Source organism: Mixophyes fleayi, chromosome 11 (assembly GCF_038048845.1).
Source record: "Mixophyes fleayi isolate aMixFle1 chromosome 11, aMixFle1.hap1, whole genome shotgun sequence".
Lineage (NCBI taxonomy): Eukaryota > Metazoa > Chordata > Amphibia > Anura > Limnodynastidae > Mixophyes > Mixophyes fleayi.
The window spans coordinates 8,904,541-8,928,315 of NC_134412.1; the positions used below are offsets into that span (position 1 = coordinate 8,904,541).

General features: G+C 41.6%; 1 protein-coding gene across 1 annotated transcript; it reads right to left on the reverse strand.

Moving 5' to 3' along the window:
- Positions 1-12,766: 12,766 nt before the first annotated feature.
- On the reverse strand, positions 12,767-22,914 carry LOC142107873 (alpha-tectorin-like). The gene is made up of 7 exons (XM_075191513.1): positions 22,346-22,914; positions 20,162-20,200; positions 19,367-19,497; positions 18,269-18,547; positions 16,272-16,412; positions 15,610-15,763; positions 12,767-14,560 (listed from the first exon to the last, which is right to left on the reverse strand). Exons 1-7 carry the CDS (start codon positions 22,380-22,382, stop codon positions 14,388-14,390), a joined length of 954 nt encoding a protein of 317 aa, XP_075047614.1. The 5' UTR covers positions 22,383-22,914; the 3' UTR covers positions 12,767-14,387.
- Positions 22,915-23,775: the final 861 nt, after the last annotated feature.

A 23,775-nucleotide genomic window follows, 5' to 3' on the forward strand; every position in this document is an offset into this window, starting at 1 on the left:
TGCCAACATTCCTAGGCAATAGACTCTATCTGGAAGTCCTATGTTTTCAAAGCCTGATCTGTGATCTTGAGGAGAGAAAAGATAGACACAACTATAACATTATTATCTTTGACCAGCAGGCGGCAACGTCTTTCCAGTCTTCAGCGCATTTGGACGTGCGTCTAGTATACAATTATTCTTGGCATTTACATTGTTGTGCATGTAACATATGCAGATATATATACTATATATAAGCAGGGCCAGATTAAGGGCCACATGGGCCTGGGGCTGAAAATCAGAAAGGGTCTATTGTGCCGTCCCATCGGAGGGGTGGCCAGCTGTGTGTGTGGGTGTGGCCAGCATCATGGAGGGCGTGGCTTACAATTCCCTCCAACCACCTACATCTCCCTCCCATCCTCCCTTATATAAAGAGAGCACCACTAACTGGATCACACATCATGTACGTAACGTGAAGAGTGGAAATACGTCCCAGCTGTCCCTCATGCCGGGACAAGCTCCTGGCTGATCAGGATAGTCCCCTAAAATCAGGACTATCCTGATGGCATCGGGACATCTGAGAGGTAAAGGTATGTTATCTTATTGACCATTGAAGACAAAAATACGAACAATGGTTGATTATTTTTTTTTATAAAGTGCTTCAACAGAAACATAAATTAAAATGTTCATTTTCAGGTTTTTAACATTCAACAAGTACAGAGTGCTGAAAATTTAAGAAAAATAAAAAAATGAAACTTGAATTTATGTATAAATATATATAAATATACTGTTTATTGTATGTATCTATATTGATCCTAATACGTAAACATTCACTGTCCACTTTATTAGGTACCTGAACACCTGCTAGTTAATGCAAATATCTAATCAGCCAATCATGTGGCAGAAACTCAGTGCATAAAACCATGCAGACATCAGGGACAGGCTGGGCTGGGCTGGGGGGGGGCATCTGCTCTCTGGGCCGGTCCCATAGTGGGCTAACTTGGGCTGGGTCATTGGGCCACCTGCATTATTCTTTCTTTAAAATGTTCCTAACAGGCTGCTGAGTCCAGTCTACAATTGTAGATCAGACCAAAGACCAGAATGGAGAATAAATGTGATCTAAGTGACTTGTACTGTGGAATGAATGTTGGTGCCATACGGGTCGTTTCAGAACCTCAGAAGCTGCTGATCTCTTGGGATTTTTACACACAACAGTCTGTAGAGTTTAAAGAGTATGGTGAGAAGAGAATGGACAGCCTGGTTCAAGCTGATGGGAAGGTGACAGTAACTCAATTAACCATGGGTGGTATGCAGAAGAGCATCTCCGAATGCACAGCACATCATACTGTGAAGTGGATGTGCTCCAGCAGCAAAAGCCCACACAGCACCCTTGTGGCCATCACACAATATATAGCACCCTTGTGACCGCCGCATAATACACAGCAACCTTGTGACCACCACACAATACAGACGGCAGCCACGAGACTGCCAAGCAATACACAGAGCAAATTATGATTTTTATTGATGGAAAAAAACTGTGCAGTTAATGTATAAGAATGCAAATATCAGCTGTTGGTCATTTTTATACCTTCTAACATCTCAAATTATTATTAATATTATCATAGATTTGTAATGTGCCACAGTCAGGGGCGGGCTGGCACATTTCAGCCTGAAGGGCACACAGGAGGCCGCAACGCGTGTCATGTGATGCGGCCGCCTGTGTGCCGCTGGAAATATGCACCGCTTGCATCCACGGGGGGGGGTGGGCGGCCGGCCCAGTGGTTAGACTGAGCAGCCCCCCGGCCCAGCCCGCCCCTGGCCACAGTGCTCCGCAGTGCTGTACAGTAGGGAAAACAGTACATACATAAAAAAGGGACATACAAGGTAGACAAGAACAAAATGCAGACATGAAAACAAAGGGTATAAAGGACTTGGATCATTAGAGAGCTTACATTCTAAGTGGAAGAGGGTACAGCTGAAACAAGAGTAAATGTGTCTCAGAGTGGAGATTGGGATAGTTGTGAGGGTGCATTAGTGTGAATAGTGTTATCGAGGATAAGGTCACCTCTAAAAAGAGATGGGTTTTCAAAGAACATCTAAAGATTTGAAGGCTGTGGAAAAGTCTGATTGAGCGTGGTAGGGAATTCCATAAGTGGGGAGCAGCACGGGAGAAGTCTTGTAGGCGGGAGTGAGAGGTGGTTACCAGAGACGAGACAAGGTGCAGGTCAGAGGTAGATCTAAGAGGGCGGGAGGGAGAGTATTTTCATATGAGATTTGAGATGTATGGAGGGGGGGTGTTGTTGAGGGCTTTGTAGGTAAGGGTGAGTAATTTGAATTTGATTCTGGAGGACACAGGGAGCCAGTGCAGGGATTTGCAAAGTGGTGCCGCAGATGTGGAGCGGTGAGAGAGGAAGATCAGTCTTGCAGCAGCATTTAGGATGGTGTAGTATATATATACCTATATATATACTACACCATCCTAAATCAGGAATGCCAGATAGCAGGGGGTTGCAATAGTCAAGACGGGAAATGATGAGGGAATGAATAAGAGTTTTGGTAGCTTGTTGAGTAAGAAAGGGGGGTATGCTGGCAATGTTTTTAAGGTGGAATCGACAGGACTGGGAGAGAGTCTGGATGTGAGGAATAAAGAAAATAAACACCTCAAATGGCCAAAGGGGAATGTATAAGAACTCTTATATATAACTATTCTTTCTTTAAGTGTTCATACATCTGAGCAGACTTCAAAATACAAAGGGGCACATTCAATTAAGTGCGAAGTGGAGGAACTCTGCGTTACTGCTTTATCGAGGAATTTCCTTCGCCCACCCATAGGGTTGGAAGGGAAATCCACGATGTTGCTGTACCATAATAAGATTTAAAAAAATGCACAGCCGCGCATTGCCACGATGTTCGTGCTTAATTGAATATGTCCCAAATAGTCAAACACAGCTACCCGTCAGTAGCACCAAGGTATAATCTGCATTGAAAAATTTATAATTTTGTTGTAAGAAAAGGAACAGATCCCCCTCATACTTAGCAGACATGGTGGCTCTGTAGATTAGTGTCCAGATTCTCTGTTTACAACTATTGGTGGAGTCTCTGCTTTGAGTCCCAAGGCCGACTTCTTTTAACTACCTCACATGATGTACCAGGATGAATTATCATACTGAGATAAACCTCATACAAAAGCTGAAGTTGACTCAGAGGACTAGTTCTCTGATTATAGAGATGATCGATGTGTTAGTTCAAATCCCCAAATAGATATAGCTTTTTTTGTACCTTGGATTTTACACCTGGCTTGTTGAAGACATTGAGAAAAAAAAAAAATCTCCCTGTTTGTGTACAGTATGTGGTGGCTCAGATGATTAGTAGCCATCTGTTCTCCTGTCTGGAGATGGCTAAGGTCCTGGCTTGGATTCCCCTTTGTACATTAGTCATTGTACCTTGCTGGCTCATGTCATTGAGATGCTTCTTCCCATGTACCTTAAGGACAGTCTGTCTGTATTCACATTGAGGGCATATGTTAGTGGCAAGCAGTAAAGTGCTCAACCAACAGAGAGATCCTTTGTAAAAGATTGCAAACTAAGAAAGAAAAGTGCTTTTGATATATTGACTGTTAGTTTCTTTAGAAACCCCACACAGCCAGGTTTATTAAATAATGCTAGACAAAAACACTAATACATCATCACTTACAAGGAGAGAATCCCACTGAGCAGGATGATAGCAGAGAAACCATCAAACCTGTTGGGGGATTCAAACCAGGACCTCCAACATCACAGTCAGCAATCTGGCTACTAGTCAACTGAGCCACCAAGCCAGTACATGATGTGAGCAGCAGTGTGTCTTTATCAATGACATCAAGGGGCCAGGAGCAAAATCAAAGGAATTGTAAATGTTACCTGGCTGGGGAATTAAACCTGGGAACCCATATAAACTCTAAACAGATCTCCTGCTGACTGCACCACCAAGCTAGATGATAGTGAAAGGCTTTTCTCATGGACTACATCAAGCCTGTTGCAATATGAAATGTGCTGAAAAGGAATGCACTTGAAATTCAAAGCAGGACTGACTGTTCATGGGCATCTCACTACTAGTCATCTGAGCTAACTTATCTCAATGTCTTCAATCAGCCTGATGAAACATTCAATTTACTAAACTGAAGCCAGACAGGGGACTCAAACCAGAGCCTCCACTGTCACTGAAAGTAAAGAACCTGGCGACTAACCTGCTGAGCCATTTTTGCTCTTTGATGGTTTTTGGTTTTTGGTTTTTGGTTTTTGTTTTTTTGGGGTTTTTGGGGTTTTTTGAGTTTGCTGGGACTTTCAGTTCAGAAACATGGCCAATTCCTGATACAAAGTTACTCATTATAGACAGTGAGAGAATTCTCATCACTTGCTTAAAGAAAGGAATGGCTCAGTGGGCTAGTAGAGAGGGTCCTTGCTTGCAGTGATGGAGAAGACCCTAGTTTGAATCCCCTGCCTGGTTAAATTTTAGTACATTGAATGTTGCTGATTGAAGACATTAAAAACGTTTAGGTATAAGTTAGCTCAGTTGACTAGTATTGAGGTGTCCATGGACAATAATGGTAGAAATCCTGCTTTGAATTCTGAGTTGCTTCCTTTTTAGCACATTTCATGTTGCAACAGGCTAGATGAAGTCCATGAGAAAAGTCTCTGAATATCTTCAACAAGTTTTCTAGCTTGGTGGTGCAGTAGATAGAAGATCTGTTTACAGTTTATGTGGATTCCCTTGTTCGATTCCCCAGCCTGATAGCATTTACAGATTCAATTATTTTGCTCCAGGCCCTTTGATGGTATTAATAAAAAGTCTTACTGCTGCTCACATCATGTAATGGCTTGGTGGCTCAGTTGACTAGTAGCCAGATTGCTGACTGTGTTGTTGGAGGGCCTGGTTTGAATCCCCAGACAGGTTTGATGGTTCGTCTGTCATCATCCTCAGTGGGTTCTATCCTTGAAGAGATGATGTATTAATATACTTGTCTAGTGTTGTTTAATTAACCTGGCTGTGAGGTTTGTAAAGAAGCTAACAGCCAATTTATCAAAAGTACAACTCTTTCTTAGGTTCCAATCTTTTACAAAGGAACTCTCTGTTGTTTGAGCACTTTACTGCTTGCCACCAGGCTGCTTTTTAACATTGAGAAAAATATCCATAAACACTGACAGCAAAAGCTAACTTAGTTGTCTAGAAACCCAGTACTCACCTGGCCATGATGAAGATGGTTAGAAGCCAGGTACTCATTTGGCTGTGATTGTGGAGGTTGTTACTTGAATCCCTAGGTGTGTTCTCTCTTACTACCATAAATGTTGCACCAGGCTGTTTTATGACAGTAAGAAAAGTAGATGAGTTGGCCCAGCAAACCAGTGATAGTGGAGTCCCATGTCTGAAACTACAGACAGGTATCATGTTAGTACTTAGGATATTGCACATGCTTGGTGACATTTAGAGAAGTATTACCTCCTAAACATACTGTGCTGGGTCACTGGACTAGTACCCATGTGCTCTACTAGCAGATATGTTAAAGTCCTGGATTATGTTCCCCCCAGACAGCATTATGTTAGTATTTTGGATGTTGCTCCAGGCTGGTTGATGACATTGATCATAATCTCCCCTCATTCTTAGCAGACAAGCTGTCTCTGAAGATTAGTGTCCAGATTCTCTGTTTACAACTAATGGTGGAGTCTCTGGTTTGAACCCCACGACAAGCTACTTTTAAATACCTCACATGATGCACCAGGATGAATTATGACACTGAGGATGTTCACTTACATAAACTTAAGCTGGCTCAGAAGACTAGTGACCTGGTTCTCTGCTTGTAGAGATGATTGTGGTCTTAGTTCAAACCCCCAAATGGCTGTAAGTTTTTGTACCTTGGATTGTACACCTGGTTTATTGAAGACATTAGGAAAATATCTCAACCCTCACTTACAGCACAGGTTGGCTCAGGCAACTAGTAGCCATGTGTTCTCCTGTCTGCAGATGGCTGAGGTCCTTGTTCAAATCCCCCTTAGGACATTGTTTGGTGCACCTGGCTGGTTCATTGAGAAGAGTCTTCCTATGTACCTGAAGTATGTCTTCATTCAAATTGACAGATTAAGAAAGTGGGTAAGCAGTAAAGTGCCGAGCTGACCAATGTTGAGTAAAAATGTACTTAAGTGGTAAATTAAAAATGTAAGAAAGGAATGTACTTTTGAAAAGTTGGCTGTTAGTTTCTTTAGAAACCCCACACAGCCATGTTTTTAAATAATGCTAGACAAGTATATTAATACATCATCACTTCAAGGAGAGAACCCACTGAGCAGGCATGATGACAGAGAACCCACCAAACCTGTCTGAGGATTCAAACCAGGACCTCCAACATCACAGTCAGCAATCTGGCTACTAGTCAACTGAGCCACCAAGCCAGTACATGATGTAAGCAGCAGTGTGTCTTTATCAATGACATCAAGGGACCTGGATTGTTGCATCAGGCTGATTGAAGACATTGAGATAAGTTAGCTCAGATGACTAGTAGTGAGATGCCCATGGACAGTCAGTCCTGCTGTGGATTCCTTTTCAGCACATTTCATATTGCAACAGGCATGATGAAGTCCATGAGAAAAGTCTTTCAATATCATCTAGCTTGGTGGTGCAGTCAGCAGGAGATCTGTTTAGAGTTTATATGGGTTCCCAGGTTCAAATCCCCAGCCTGGTAACATTTACAATTCCTTTGATTTTGCTCCAGGTCCCTTGATGTCATTGATAAAGACACACTGCTGCTTACATCATGTACTGGCTTGGTGGCTCAGTTGACTAGTAGCCAGATTGCTGACTGTGATGTTGGAGGTCCTGGTTTGAATCCTCAGACAGGTTTGGTGGTTTCTCTGTCATCATGCCTGCTCAGTGGGTTCTCTCCTTGAAGTGATGATGTATTAATATACTTGTCTAGCATTATTTAAAAACCTGGCTGTGTGGGGTTTCTAAAGAAACTAACAGCCAACTTTTCAAAAGTACATTCCTTTCTTACATTTTTAATTTACCACTTAAGTACATTTTTACTCAACATTCTTCAGAACTCTGCTGTCAGTTGGGCACTTTACTGCTTACCCACTTTCTTAATCTGTCAATTTGAATGAAGACATACTTCAGGTACATAGGAAGAGTCTTCTCAATGACATGAACCAGCCAGGTGCTCCAAACAATGTCCTAAGGGGGATTTGAACCAGGACCTCAGCCATCTGCAGACAGGAGAACACATGGCTATTAGGTGTCTGAGCCAACCTGTGCTGTAAGTTAGTGGTTGAGATATTTTCCTAATGTCTTCAATAAACCAGGTGTACAATCCAAGGTACAAAAACTTACAGCCATTTGGGGGTTTGAACTAAGACCACAATCATCTCTACAATCAGAGAACCAGGTCACTAGTCCTCTGAGCCAGCTTAAGTTTATGTAAGTGAACATCCTCAGTGTCATAATTCATCCTGGTGCATCATGTGAGGTATTTAAAAGTAGCTTGTCGTGGGGTTCAAACTAGAGACTCCTCCATTAGTTGTAAACAGAGAATCTGGACACTAATCTTCAGAGACAGCTTGTCTGCTAAGAATGCGGGGAGATTATGATCAATGTCATCAATCAGCCTGGAGCAACATCCAAGATACTAACATAATGCTGTCTGGGGGGAACATAATCCAGGACTTTAACATATCTGCTAGTAGAGCACATGGGTACTAGTCCAGTGACCCAGCACAGTATGTTTAGGAGGTAATACTTCTCTAAATGTCACCAAGCATGTGCAATATCCTAAGTACTAACATGATACCTGTCTGTAGTTTCAGACATGGGACTCCACTATCAATGGTTTGCTGGGCCAACTCATGTACTTTTCTTACTGTCATAAAACAGCCTGGTGCAACATTTATGGTAGTAAGAGAGAACACACCTAGGGATTCAAGTAACAACCTCCACAATCACAGCCAAATGAGTACCTGGCTTCTAACCATCTTCATCATGGCCAGGTGAGTACTGGGCTTCTAGACAACTAAGTTAGCTTTTGCTGTCAGTGTTTATGGATATTTTTCTCAATGTTAAAAAGCAGCCTGGTGGCAAGCAGTAAAGTGCTCAATCAACAGAGTTCCTTTGTAAAAGATTGGAACCTAAGAAAGAGTTGTACTTTTGATAAATTGGCTGTTAGTTTCTTTAGAAACCCCCACAGCCAGGTTTTAAATAATGCTAGACAAGTATATTAATACATCACCACTTCAAGGAGAGAACCCACCAAGCAGCATGATGACAGAGTAACCATAATACCTGTATGGGGATTCAAACCAGGACCTCCAACATCACAGTCAGCAATCTGGCTACTAGTCAACTGAGCCACCAAGCCAGTACATGATGTGGACAGCAGTAAGACTTTTTGTTAATGCCATCAAGGGGCCTGGAGCAAAATAAATGGATCTGTAAATGTTACCTGGCTGGGGGTTCAAACAGGGGAATCCACATACACTATAAACAGATCTCCTATCTACTGCACCACCAAGCTAGAACACTTGCTTAAGATATTGAGGGACTTTTCTTATGGAATTCATCAAGCCTGTTGCAACATGAAATGTGCTAAAAAGGAAACAACTCGGAATTCAAAGCAGGGCTGACTGTCCATGGGCACCTAAGTACTAGTCAACTGAGCTAACTTACACGTTTCTCAATGTCTTCAATCATTCTGCTGCAACAATCAATTTAATAAAATGGAACCAGACAGGGGATTCAAACCACAGGCTCCTCTCTCACTGAAAGTAAAGAACCTGGCAATTAGACCACTGAGCCATTTCTTTTTTAAGCTAACACCGATAGTTTTCTCATTGTCTTCAAACAACCTGCTGCAACATTTAATTTAATAAAATGAAACCAGACAGGGGATTCAAACTAGAGCCACCTCTGTCACTGAAAGTAATGAACCTGGCGACAATCCTGCGGAGCCATTTTGGTTCTTTGTGGAAACTCTAAGACTTTTCTCACTGTCTTTAATCAGTAACTTTGTATTAGGAATGGTCCATGTTTCTGAACTGCAAATCCCAGCAAACTCAATAAACCTCTGTTTGACCATCAGTTGAGAGAGTCTGGAGTCCTCTATTTCTCTGACTGTAAATGCCTTTGGTATCTGATTATCTTATATTTCTACATAAGTACTTTTAGATCCTTTAAAAAAATGGTGTCAAATCATTCTGCTCTGTGGTGGGGTTTGTACATGTCAAGAACTATATGAAGGGGAAGGTGACCAGTGATATGTGGAGTGATGATGATGATTTTGGTGTGACCACCTCTCCAACAGACAAATCGCAGCTGGGGACAGTTTGGGGTAGTGGTTAAAGAGAGACCTTTGGGGCTGCCTCACACTTGGGGCAGTTAGTGAGAGAGACAAATATTTAAGTTAGATACAAAACTGAAAATACCTTGCTGCGTGATGAATGTCAGATATTACTCTATAAGATAGACACAAAGGGCCTGATTCATGAAGGAACGTAAATGCCAATACATGCCGTATTTTGCGCAAAATTGTTCTGTGCATGCCCAAAAACAAACCATAAGCCAGTGAACGCAGCATCATCCAATTCAACTTCGAACCCAAACGACCCTAATACAGGCTGCAATTTCAGGGGCGGATCGAGGAGGAAAATAGGTGTATGTATATAGTCAATGTACAGTAAGGGTGTACGCAATCAGCAGCATTCGATTCAAGCTTTGGGCACTCAAAGGTACTAGTTTTTCTGTCGTAACACTTGCACTAGCTACAGGTCTGGTGTAAGTGCCGATTGCTAGCAATGATGATCGCATATACATCCTATAACATGTGTCTGCAATCAGGAACAACTGTATAAATTTATTTTATGTACAGTAGACACTAATGACATCATAATAAATGTATTTTATGGAGAGGGAAAAAACTAAAAAAAAAATCTAGTTTATAATGTTTTGTCATTAATAGCTATAACAGGTGAATTTGTTTCTTTTCTGCCCGTGACTTTATATTCCACATATGTATTGGTCGTATCCTGCAGTGAATTGTCTGTAAGAGCAGAGCTGACCTAGACCTGAATTAATCAACAGAGGCAGGGCCAGAATAAGGGCCACATGGGCCTGGGGCTGAAAATTATAAAGCGCATATTGTGAGAAGTGCCGACCCACCGGAGGTGTAGCCAGTGATGTGTGGGTGTGGCCAGCTGTGTGTGGGCATTGCCAGCACCATGGAGGTCATACATTGCATCTCCCTCCCATCTTCCCTTATATATAGAGTGCACCACTAACTGGTTCACAAGTCATGTAGGTAAATACAGTGGAAATACGTCCCAGCTGTCCCTCATGCCGGGGCAAGCTCCTGGCTAATCCGGATAGTCCCCTAAAATCAGGACTATCCTGATGGAATCTGGACAGTTGAGAGGTAATGGTATGTTATTTCATTGACCATTCAAGACAAAAATTCAAACAATGGTTGATGATACAAAAATGCCATTTTGTGATGCCTTGCATCTATTTTAGCTGAAATGTGCCCCTTATACAGGGAGTGAATGTCAATATACTGAGTCTGACGGAGTTAAAAGAACTTTTAATTTCTGATGGAAGGGGTTGGGTGGAACGGCGCAGTCACAGGAATGTAACCACAGTTGTGTCCATATGCAAAAATGAGTTGTTGCTGGATGAAATATTTACATTAACATCAAAGAGCACATTGGAATTACTTTGTACAGAGCCAGTGTGTCTCTTCTTGCACAGTACCTTAATTTAATCCTATCATCTACTATATAGATGTACTGCCTTCACTGGAACACTATCACATTCCAGTCACTTACATTTTCCATACCGCCACTACGAAATTTCTACTTCAACCACTGAGGATAGGGCAAAGAGCATATTAGTGGGCCGCTATTACTAAATGCAAAATTATTGTGATAACTTACAACTGTATCACAAGAGTACGGAGAATCAAGTTTTCACCAGAGAGCAAAAGACGACAAAAGAGAAAAAGGTACTTCTTTACATTTTGGTTGGTTACTCTGTGTCAGGGTCTTTTTATTACACAGTTGTCAAAATATAAAAATAGTTTGCAGGGACACTTAGCTGCCAAGTCATTTTTTCTTATTGCCACTTTAGGATCTTGGGGTCATCTTGGTCATTTGTAACTAGAGATCTTGGGCCTGAGTCATTAAGGAGAGGAAAGCAAAAACAAAAGTTGTAACTTTGCACCTTGGCAAAACCATGTTGCATTGGAGGGGGTGGGGGAACATTTAAAATGTGGTACTGATTTGGGATAGGGCATGTACTAGGTCAACTTTAAATTTAGTGTAGTAAAAAAGCTATCAAATATTTGTGTGCTACATGAATAAGCAGCCAGTATTTCTCTTCCATGCAAAATAATAAACTAAATTGCACCTCTTGCATTGTAACATGGTTTGTCCAGGATCAAATTTACTCCTTTTTCTGGCTTTGCTCTCCTTAATGCCTCAGGACCTTTGTGTCTTCCCAGTACAGTATAAGTGGTGCTAAGAAATAACCTATTTTATAGTTCCCCTATTAGATAGTCTAACACTATAAATTAATTAGTGATAGCACAGCTACCTAATGAATTACAGTACAGTAAATCTGACCACACAAGTCAATTTTGTTGGCCAAATTAGCCAATTTAGGCCAAATCCCGATGTGTTTGCGCCTTCACTAATAACCAAAGATTAACGAGAGCTATTGAAATCCTGCAGGATTTTAAATGTTCCTATCAAAAATGCAGTTGGTCACGGTTATGGTCTTTCACATGTGCAGCCAAATTGGATACAACTCTGGTCTTTAGGCGATCAGGTCAAATAGCTAGGCAGACCCTGGTACAACCATGGGATGTAGTCGCAATGTCAACAATGAACATGTTGACAGTCAGAATGTTGACACCATAATATTGACAGTCAGAACGTCGACACAGTTAAAAGGTCGACGTTCAGAATGTGGACAAGTTCAGTAGGTTGACAGGGTTAAAATGGGTAAAATATTTAATTCAATGTTAAAAACAAAATGCGTGCCCCTCCTCCTCTTAATAAGCAGCTTGACCAACCCCAGTGCTGCCAGCTTCGGCTGCTACTAGCAAAATAGGTGAGCCAAAAGAGTGGGGTCCACCCAATTTTACTGGTGTCAGCGCTCGGCTTTGCCAGTCGGGGTTGGGTGCCACTATAGCAGGGAAACACGCAGTGTGGGGTCATCCTGCCATAATGCCAAACCAGCCCCAGGCTGGTCATCACGGAGCCGGATTCCCTAGAGAGATCCCAAAAAAATGCGGACACCCCACCTCTGGTTGTACCCAGCTCCACGCTGAAAGCACTAGGGCTCTTCCCCCACCCTGTGTGGGCTAATAATAAAAAAATGACTAGTAATGAACAATTTTCTTCCTGGTGCACTACAGGTCTCAGCATGCCCAGGCTGCCATTAAGTGTCTGGGCATGTTGGCACTTGTAGTACTACAAGCACCAGAATACCCACGGCTGACACTGCATGCTGGCACTTGGGAAACCACAAGTTCAGGTTGGAGGTTTACAGTGATTGTAGCAGCTTATTGGACAGGATACGCAGTTAACCTACCAGATTCAACTTTTACTGCACACCCCCTACCCTACAGGACTGAATCCCAAAGCTTAGTCCACCATTACCGAGAACTTCACTCCTATATCTCGATAATATTCAACATATAAAATAGCGGCATATAACAAAAACAATAAGTATTGCATCAATAAGGAAGACACCATCTGTAGTTTAATGTTGTAGCTCTCAAAAAGAGTAAAAAATGATGAGTAACTATTAGCTTTCCAAGATGTTACCAGATTGCATCTCTCATATCATGACATAAGGACATAGTTCCAGGTTGACTGGTTGTAGGACTAGTGTATGGTCCAATTGTACGATTGGCTCAACACTTCTGGTTTAATCCCTCCTATTTCCATACTGTGATCAATTTTAAGATTAAATGCATCATAGTACATTATATTATATCTTTATGTATTAAAAAGCACTTCTACATAAATTCTCACAATCATGTTGCCATATTGTTTATGTTAACCCGAAAAAAGTTGAAGAACAATATTACACAGAGCAAAATTTAAATTCTTTCTCAACTCGTACATATAACATTTCACAGCATGGATTGTTAGACATTACATTTTCATCAAGGCTTGGCTGCAACACACTGACTCTGAGAAAACACTTTGCTCAAACTTTCCAATAGAATGTAGGGTTTTCCAGAGCAGGAATATTGTCTTCTCCTCTTCTCTTGCAGGGATGCTCGGAAGATGACTTTAAGTTCAACATAGAGTAGCAATAAACATGGGGCTTAGCTTTAGAAATATGTTTATTAGATCTCCTACAACAATCATACTTTAAATCACAGGAAGATAAATTTTAATTTCTGCAAAAGTTTAGAATTTACCTTAATGACCTTAGTTATTGGTCCTTGAAATGTCATTGTGGAGAAAGAAGGAATCAAGGCATAAGTTATGGTAGACACTATATGAACAATAAGTACTGTTGACTTTTCAAGTGCATCTGTCATATAAACAGTGGTCAGCCATTTTGTGGGTTGACCCTAGCTTTGGATTCAGCCTATCCATTCAGAAGGAACCAGTGACATCACTAAGACCCAAAGAGATTATTGTTTCAGCAAACAAAATGGCTGCCTCCACTATGTTTTCAGTGATGCCACTGGTTCCTAGTCAATTGACAGGCTGCATTCTTAAAATGGTTCCCTCTGCTCCTTGCATGCAAGGACTTCAGCTTTAGGTGGCAAACCAATTTTGAAGGTGTCTACTAAAGACGTAAATGACCAGAGAGGAAAACAGACAGGGGACTGTTTTTTTAATGTTGTGTCAGGTAAAAGTCCGAATCCATCAATTCAATGGACAATAGAACAATTTCTGTGACTTATCATGTTTGACGCATGCTAAGGGAAGCGATGGACAAAAGCTGATTGCCCCGCATCCTTAGGTCCAATGTGGGTCATTCATGAGGGTAAAGACTTTCTATGGGATGGAATGTCTTATAACTAAAAATTGGAGGAAAACTCCCCTGAATTATTCAAAGTAGAGTTGTTGGAATTAATAAGGGAAAATTTGGACTTCAAATGAAACAGGTTTGACTCATTGTGTTTTCATCATGAAATGTCAAACATTGTGTAGCCTAGAGTCTTGAAGATATATAGAGCATGATATATTTATATGACCTTCCTAATTTTTAGGTTAGAATAAGGGAATTGTAGAATATAGAGTAAGAGGTTCAGTCTATCCTCTGGACCTATATAATATTATCTAAAATAGCTGATTGGTTGGAGAAGGAATGCAAGATAGGTGAATAGGTCTGTGGTTCTGAGATCCACCGCAAGATCTCTAAGAGGAGACCTAACAGTCTTCTTCGTTGATCTGGCACAAGAAGTGGCGGCCCGCGGGCAGACAAACGAGGCCTTCATCGCAGGGCTTGTCTTCGCAGTGTACTTTCCCTTCAAACCTACAGACACATTTTTGGCCGCATGTATCGTCGTTCCAAATGGTTTGTCCGTGCTGCAAGAAACTGTCTAAAGATGGAACAATAACCAAGAACAAGTGTAAGTATCAGAGCAATGGCGTGGTCACTATATACATTCTAGATTTAGTCAATCGTGTGGATAAAAATGTCCTAAATATATAAAAGACAGGAAAGGGGTATTCATATATAGACCTAGTGCCTATGGGCATCGGGCTGAAGCCCCTTCTCCTCCCAGCTCCCCTAGAAAAGTTCACTTACTGGCTATTCCTAAATTGTACAACCAATGAAAATAATTCCAATCAAAACTTTAATTTAGTTTTGGGTGAAGTTATGTTAAAGTAAAATGTTCTACTTATTTTAGGAGAGAAGAACACTAGGCTACTGCAGAATTTGCTTACCTGTCGAATCAGAGGAACTTCCGGTAAGAACTTCCTGCTTTAAGTTATCAAAGATAAGGTGGTATAACCTGTTTTATTTGGTTTGTGGTGTCTGCTTTGTGAAATGACTTGATATCCATTTGCCACGTAATTATAACCTAAATAACCTGGGGTTAAAATTAAATGTACCCTCTGACAGTGTGGCATAGTCAACCATGTGACTAGCATAGTGCAACAGAATTGAAACAGCAGGACAGACCCCTGCGGGACCTAAGCCAAGATTCAGCTGAACTGTATCATTTGGACGATGTACAAATTAATTTTAGGCCTTTTTCTTGTTTAGCTGGTTTTGTTTGCTTGTAATAATATTGCTGATGCTCAGTTTTACCTAGCAACTATAAAAGTGTTATTGGCTCTTCTTATAGTGTTTGCCATGTACCAGAGGGCTAATGTTTTAATCTTTGTTCCTAAATTCCATTATACGCTCCCTAAGGTCTTACCAACAGGGTTGGTCCTAGCCAACCAAGGTGGTCTCGAAGGGCACCTAGGGTGTACTGGGTGCTGGCAACAGCCCTGTCTGTCAGTTATATTATGTGCTACATATTATATAGATTGCTGTGTCTATTTGGTAGCAGGATGGGATTTCAGACACCTTTAATGGAGTGATCTCAAGAACTTAAAATGACAGAGACAACGGCTAAGAACCCGTACAAATCGTTACCTTTATATATGCAGCCACCTGGGACCTGGAATTCATCGGCTCTGAAGACCCAACGCCCGGGAAGACCGACATTGGTGGAAGACTTAATGTTTACGATCTGCTCTGTTCTGGACATTGGCATATTGAAGTAATCTGTGCCTGTATTAAATCCGGCCTGTTTGAGAGAGTTTATCAAGGTTGGTAGTAGTATATATCAACATTCTCCTAGCAATCCCCAAATGAAAAGTGGGGACATCATAGACCATGCCCTGACCAGGCTTCGATTCATTGAGGATACACCTCTTTCGGGTGGGACAACATTGGCCGCTCCTGGGGCAAATGAACCCAGGATTGTGACACCAATATGTGGATGATATTGACGTGAAAGGCCCAAGATGGATCTTTTGGCCGAGCAATATTGGAGGACATAAAAGAAAATGGGTGCGAAGGACAAAGGTGGATTTACCGATAGCAACCAAACGTTTGCTTTCATTTTCCAAACTGCACCAGAAAAAAGACAGTTAGAGTTTGGATACTATAGACAACACCTTTTTTCTTTTGCACCATTTTTTATAAGTAACCCCATTGTGTGCACTAATATTTTTCAGCAGCAACAACCACATATGTTTTTTACCTCATCTTTTCTTTTGGGTCTATATACTAGAATTGTCCTTTATACATACCTGTGCAGGGGTTCCTCCAAGACCTGTGTTAGGGTCTCCACCACTAGCCGTGCCAGTTGTCCACTTAATATCATAATAGTTAAAGATAACTATAGACCTGTGGTCCTTGTCAGACAAAAGGACACATTGGAAGGTGTTTGTCTGGCGGGTAGAAAAAAAAAGAGAGATCAGCGTTTGTTAAATCCTCAATCTACGGCCTCTGCCTCAGGATGTCAATTACATTACAGAGAGAGTGAGGGACAACGTGAGAGGGAGACGTAGAAGAGACAGAGAGCGGGAGAGAGAGGGGAAAGTGAGAGAGAGGGCAACAGAGAAAGAAAGTGACGAAGAGTGAGAGACAGAGAAAGACAAAGGGAGGTGGAGATGAAGAGCAAAAGGAAAAGAGAAAAAATAGATATGAGAAAGATAGATACATAGATAGATAGATATAAAATAGATAGATAGATAGATATGAGAAAGATAGATAGATAGATAGATAGATAGATAGATAGATATAAGATAGATAGATAGATATGAGAAAGATAGATACATAGATAGATAGATAGATATAAAATAGATAGATAGATAGATATGAGAAAGATAGATAGATAGATAGATAGATATAAGATAGATAGATAGATATGAGACAGATAGATAGATAGATAGATAGATAGATAGATAGATAGATATGAGATAGATAGATAGATATGAGAAAGATAGATACATAGATAGATAGATAGATATAAGATAGATAGATAGATAGATAGATATGAGAAAGATAGATAGATAGATAGATAGATAGATAGATAGATAGATAGATAGATATAAGATAGATAGATATGAGACAGATAGATAGATAGATAGATAGATAGATAGATAGATAGATATGAGACAGATAGATAGATAGATAGATAGATAGATAGATAGATAAATATGAGATATATAAATAAAATATTTCAAAGCCAGTTCTGTGTTCTGTGCAGAACATTTCTGTCCTAGATAAGTAAATCTATCCTACAAGAATATTTAGACTCCCAAAATACGGGCAGTACTCCTGAACTCCCAGGAGAGCCAGCCAAGCTCCCCCGCATCCTCCCCATTTCTTTGTGAACAGCTTAACTTTGGCTCAGCAACCACGGGGTGATAACGTGGCTGCAGCATTCACCGAGAGGGTGAGGACAAGATGATGTGAATCGTTACTCAACGACACAAATCACCGGAGTTGCCACCTGACACGGAGGAGAGTTCGATAAAGTTGGCAAGTATGGTTTACCCTATGCCATGCCCAGGGGAAAGCCTATCTAACAAGTACTTGTACCGACCACAATAACTGTTCTGTTATTGTCATCTTAGTATGGCGCTACTTTTTATTTTAATGCTTTCTCCCTTGAAGGAACCATTTTTTTATATTATTTTTTTTTTTAAAAGAATAAAAATTGTTATATTTTTATAAACACTTTAAATACTATTTTTAAACTATTTTTCTCCCTAAATCTGGGCTTTCAGTTCCACTGCTCATGTATGAGACACAAGAGACTCATTCGGAAACAGTATCACCGAAAGAGCCAACTATCGCTCAGCTGTCCCAGAGATTTATTTGGTTAAATTGCGGTGATGCCGTCAGATATGTTAGTACAGAAAGTCGTCTCTTTCTTTAATTAAAAGTATTGTTTTAACCGATTACTGAGATTAAGGGTAACGTGTGGCCTTTTTGAAGGTTAGAGGGCCGTCCATGGGACCACTGAAGTGTCTTAGTTTACCTATTACTGTCTAAATGGGCATAGGATCTTGAGCCCACAGCATAGTCCACACCAATAGCAAGAACAGTATGTGCATTAATAACTGTAGAATACAATTAGGCTTTTTATGTTACTGTTACATAAGTGACATCTATTTATAAGAGTAAACTAATCAATAGGAAATGCTTACTACATCGAATGGTACAATGCAGGCCGGGCCTCGGACTACGTGGTGCCGAGGGTGATTGGAAGAAGCACAAACCTGGTTTGGACAATCACCTTGTTTGACTCAGTTCCATGATAGGCCACTTCATGCCACGTTACAATAAAAGCCCAGGAAGCATCGTAAAATAAATTTTCGTACAATTTGTTTACGTCATCGGATATGGTGCCCAGAAGCTCTTTGTCTGTAGTCTGCCTGTAATATATTTCTCCACCACATTCGTTATCCACATCTCCCCAATAGGGGCAGATCATACAGGCATCTGCAATGGGGAAGGCATCAGGGGTGTACGCTGTCATTGGTTCTTTAAATGAGATGGCACCATTGTTGTTTACCTGGGAGCAAAAATAAAGGGTTAATAATGAATGGAATACAAACTACAACAACTGAGAATGTGCCATTGAGAACTAGGTATGTGGCAAGAAGGCAAGCACTCACACGTATCAGGCACTCACACGTATCAGGCACTCACACGTATCAGGCACTCACACGTATCAGGCACTCACACGTATCAGGCACTCACACAGGATCAGGCACTCACACAGGATCAGGCACTCACACAGGATCAGGCACTCACACAGGATCAGGCACTCACACAGGATCAGGCACTCACACGGGATCAGGCACTCACACGGGATCAGGCACTCACACGGGATCAGGCACTCACACGGGATCAGGCACTCACACGGGATCAGGCACTCACACGGGATCAGGCACTCACACGGGATCAGGCACTCACACGGGATCAGGCACTCACACGGGATCAGGCACTCACACGGGATCAGGCACTCACACGGGATCAGGCACTCACACAGGATCAGGCACTCACACAGGATCAGGCACTCACACGTATCAAATGTTCACATGGGATCAAACACTCACATGGGATCAAACACTCACTTAAAAACACACACATTATCAGACACAAACAGAGCTAAAGACTCACAGAAAGAAACAGGCACTGATATAGAATCAAACACTGAAGTTAAATGATGACATTTCTATACAACCCCATCAATATACGATTGATGGACACACATTACAATCTAATTGGTCTGCATGTATAAATGTTGAATGGTTTGTGGAAACAGACAGGTCAGGAGTATTTGGAATCTTGTAATACAGCAGAGTCACTGACCAGCAGAAACACTTACAAAACAGAATCTGTGAGTTTCACCAAAGAATGTGAATGAATGTGACAGAGCAATGCTGTCTGTTCCACCGTCATCCTCAATTTCAGTTGTTAAGTCGTTATAAGCTGGCCCATAAGGATAGAGGAGAGAACCTGGAGCAGAAATGCAAAAACATCAACGGATATTGGAGCCAAAAACATTTCATTTTCATATATGAAGCATGATGTTAAAACGAACCTTACAGCCCTACCTTGCTATCCCATTTCAGTTTAGTTACAAAGGAAAGAGTTAGGGAGTATACCCTGCCTGCTCCATTACAAATAGCATAAGACAGCTCCCACAGTTCTTTGTGTCGAAAAGGTCAAAAAGCTAAAAGTGCAAAGATTACCATGTCAGTGCCTCTACCCTTCAAACTTGCTGTGAGATTGCTGGCCCTGTGTGTGTTGGAGGGAATGGGGGGGGGGTTGGTGAGCATCTTGAAGGATGCCACAGGGCGCTTGCTCGCTGTTAGGGGGAGAGTCACTGGGAGCAAAAGGCCTCAACTTTATTCTGATGTCGCCTAACCACTCCTGCTGACAATTAGGCACCTCCACCCTTAACGATAAACAGCCTCTCCGAACCCCTGAACCCAAATCATCAGTCATCATTGACCCCGGAGACTGTAGATTGGATATTCTGTGTCATATAACAGATCTCACCTGATACTCTAAAATAAATATTTAAAAAACGTCACTGCTTGTTCTGACAGCTGTAACGAGAAATTAATTACCAGGCATCCCATAAAAAATGAATGGAAAACATAGTGAGAATACATACCAGGGTGTGTATATGCATACGAGAGAGCGGACGGCAGCGCTGTAAGACAAGAGCGGACAATTGCAGAAACTTTTCAGTAAACATTCAAGGAAGTGTCGATTTTGATCACAACTGATGTCCTAAGAGGTGAACCATATTATTATTATTCTTTATTTATATGGCGCCACAAGGTGTCCGCAGCGCTGTACAATATACAGTACAGACAGAATACAAGGGTATGACAGTACAGAGTAGAACAAGTATCACCAAGACTTCAATATCTCCAAGCAAAGCAAATAGAGTGGTGAAGGAGAAGAAGAAATGGTATTGAGACAGAAGGGAAGAGGGCCCTGCTCAAAGGAGCTTACATACTATTCTGGTATAAATACAGCGAACAGAGAATATACCTCCAAGCAAGTATGTAACTACCATGGGCGCATGGGGCGAGGGCAGCTGTTATGGGGCCACAGTTGAGGGTGCGGCCCACCTTCACTTTCAAAGCCCCAAGTGTATATGTGAGTTTTTCACCATTGGACGGTACATGTGGGCCTATACTGTGGTGCATTACCAGTTTATGACACTAGGTGCCAATATGAAAAAGAACATTGAGCACATGCATAGACTTCTTGGCTTCTTCTGTTGTAAGGAGATCTTTACTTTAAATAAAACCTGCATTGGATTAACTGCCGGTACTCCTATCTCCATTCTGACCTTTACACAACACTTATGAAACTCTGCATTGGGGCCCACAAGGGCCCCCTGCCTCAGAGGGTGGTTGTATGAAAAGGAAGCACAATAGTTTTAAGATCATGATACCCATTTACCGTCTTTTTACAGTATTATTATATTATTTTTGTTTGTTTTCAGTTAAGTTTTGCTATTCATTGGGTGTTCCCCCTATACCTCACTGACCTGCAATGACTTTTAAAGGCACACCTATTTCGCAATATTAAACGTTGTGTAAATGGAAATAGATTTTTAGCAATATTAAGTTGCAAGAGGACAGCGAAACTTGGTCACAGAACAATCCGATTTATTTTTTTTTAAAACGAAGCCGGTAAATTGAGGGACCATTATGTACTGGTCATGTGACCTGTGGGATTCCATATCAAATGCAGTCGCACAGCCTAAAAAGAAAACACTAGTGTAATCTAGTCTTGGATCAACCGGATCACAGTGACATTTTATGCAAATCCAGTTCCACTGCAAAAACAGAGAAGTTCGGATGAACTTTCGTTTCCTCCTTCGTTTCACCATTGCAGGTTCCTGTTTCCGTCTACGAGTCCAGGGAGTTGCTGCTAGGCTGCATTTAACTTCTACTTTTGAAAGTGATTTGAAGTTCCGTGTCACGGTTCTGGCAACTCCCAGGAAAGAACCACTTGGCTGGGGTAGTAATCAGAGACACACCACATCCAGCCAAGCCGCTTAGTCCTGAGATGAATGGTCGTGAGGTACAGGTTGAAGTCAGAGGATTGTAGTAGGTAATATGATTGGCAAAGCCAAAGTCAAGAGATTGGAGAAGGTGGGCGTACGAAGCCGAAGACTGAAGGTAGAAGGTGGACTCGTGATGTAATCAAACAAAACAAGTTTTCTTCAAAGCCCAAGCAGGGAAATCCAAAACAACACTTTGCTCCTGCAAAGGTTTGTTAGAATTGAGGGTCTTTATAAAGGCTACAAACAGGTGAGATAAATGTTCTGATTGACTTGACCTTTTCACGTACGGGCTGATTGCAGAGTAAGGAAAGCTATGCAGTAGTCCAGGACTAGCTAGATTACTGTGCTTTGCAGAGTGCTGAGTACAGGAAGTGAAAGAAGGTGTTTGCAGCTGTCATTGTGAATAGTTTTCTGACAGCTGTTATCTGGAGCTAGCATTGTGAATCCTCACAGTAATCGTTTTCTGATGGCTGTCATCTGGAGCTAGTGTTGTGAATCCTCACATGTTAGTTTTGAACTATTTTTTTCTCGGCAAACAACTGTATCCAGGGCAGAGAGAACAGTCTAGATGTGTCATATATAAGGGCAGCAAAAATACTATACTTCTTTAAATACTATTAGTGCAATGCTATAAAGGTATAGATACATATTCAAGAAAAGTATGTTCAAGTCAATAAATTTGTCTACTTGGCTACTGGGTTATACAAGCTTTCCTCTCAGCAATGTTCTGCCAATGTAAACAAATCTTTCTTACAAACAAATCATTCTTACCCAGGAGCAGGACCGTTAAACAGTTCCAGGTTATCATTTTGGGTTTATTTCCTACCTGAAACACAAAATACCATGAATCATTGAGATATAACAACAGTCATTTAAAAACAGTTACAGTGTATCACAAGCTGAAGTCTTTTGACTAATGTGACGTAAGTCACAGAAAGGCAAAATAAAAAGTTATAGTTATTAATGAAGGTTACATTCCAATGTTACTTTTATGGAAGAGGATCTCAGCTCCCTTGTTCATTGTACAATGTGCTGGCGTCAAAATACTTGCTGTTATTATAAAATACAATGTAGCTGGTGAGCAAAAGTTGTAGGTAATGAGAACAGGAGTGGAGAAGGCCCTGCTCACTAGAGATTACAATCTAAAATGGGCAGACAAATGGTTGACACATGTGGGTGTGAGCCAATGTAAGGGGATCTGAGGGCAAGAGTGTGATGGAGAATGAAAGAGGGTGAGGTTTACTACGTGGTGCAGCACGGTGGCTCAGTGGTTAGCACTTCTGGCTCACAGCGCTGGGGTCATGAGTTTGATTCCCGACCATGGCCTTATCCTTGTGGAGTTTGTAAGTTCTCCCCGTGTTTGCGTATGTTTCCTCCAGGTGCTCCGGTTTCCTCCCACAACCCAAAAACATACTAGTAGGCTAATTGGCTGCTGTCAAATTGACCTTAGTCTATCTGTGTATGTGTGTGTGTGTGTGTGTGTTAGGGAATTTAGACTGTAAGCTCCAAGGGTGCAGGGACTGATGTGAGTAAGTTCTCTGTACAGCGCTGCGGAATTAGTGGCGCTATATAAATAAATCATGATGGTGAAATGGTTAAGAGGACTGGTAGGCTTCTCTCCTTGTTATGAATTGTAAACCCCAGTGTTCTGATCTTACCCTCTGAAGTGAGCACATTTGGATGACGTGGCAGAAACTGCACACAATGGAAATTACGATATAACTTAGAGGTGCATTGTTAATGAAGTAACAAGGACTGTCTATAAGACTAAGGGACTGACTCAGAACTTTCACTATATAGACTTCCTTTGACTAGTATGTTTTAGCACTAGTAAAAGAATGTAGATATGAGAAAGGAGCCCACTGATGCCAATCTTCCCCGTACACCCTCACAGTTGCTAGCAGGAACATTGGCGCTGCGGCATTGCTTTTTGGAAACTTTATGCTCCTTTTACTTGTGTTCACAGGATGACATTGAGCCCTATACAGGGCCGGATTAAGGGAATGGAGGCCCCTGGGCTAAGGGGCCCTCCATTCCCCGCGAGGCCCCCAATGTGAGCTGTCCGCCGCCCCCCACCCCCCGCGAGGACCCCCCCAAGCACTTACCTGTCAGTGCAGTCCTCCGTCCCGGCGCGCTGTAAGCTCCTTACTGAGGAGATCTCGCGAGAGTTCATGAACTCTCGCGAGATATCCTCAGTAAGC

Bases quoted from the DNA above. Each gene is read 5' to 3' on its own strand.
- LOC142107873 (XM_075191513.1), bottom strand. From the start codon at position 22,382: ATGATAACCTGGAACTGTTTAACGGTCCTGCTCCTGG. The intron at 20,201-22,345 runs GTAAGAATGATT...CTTGTCTTACAG, and splicing joins TTTAACGGTCCTGCTCCTGG to CGCTGCCGTCCGCTCTCTCG. The intron at 15,764-16,271 runs GTATGTATAAAG...TCTCTCAAACAG, and splicing joins TTGGAGGAACCCCTGCACAG to GCCGGATTTAATACAGGCAC.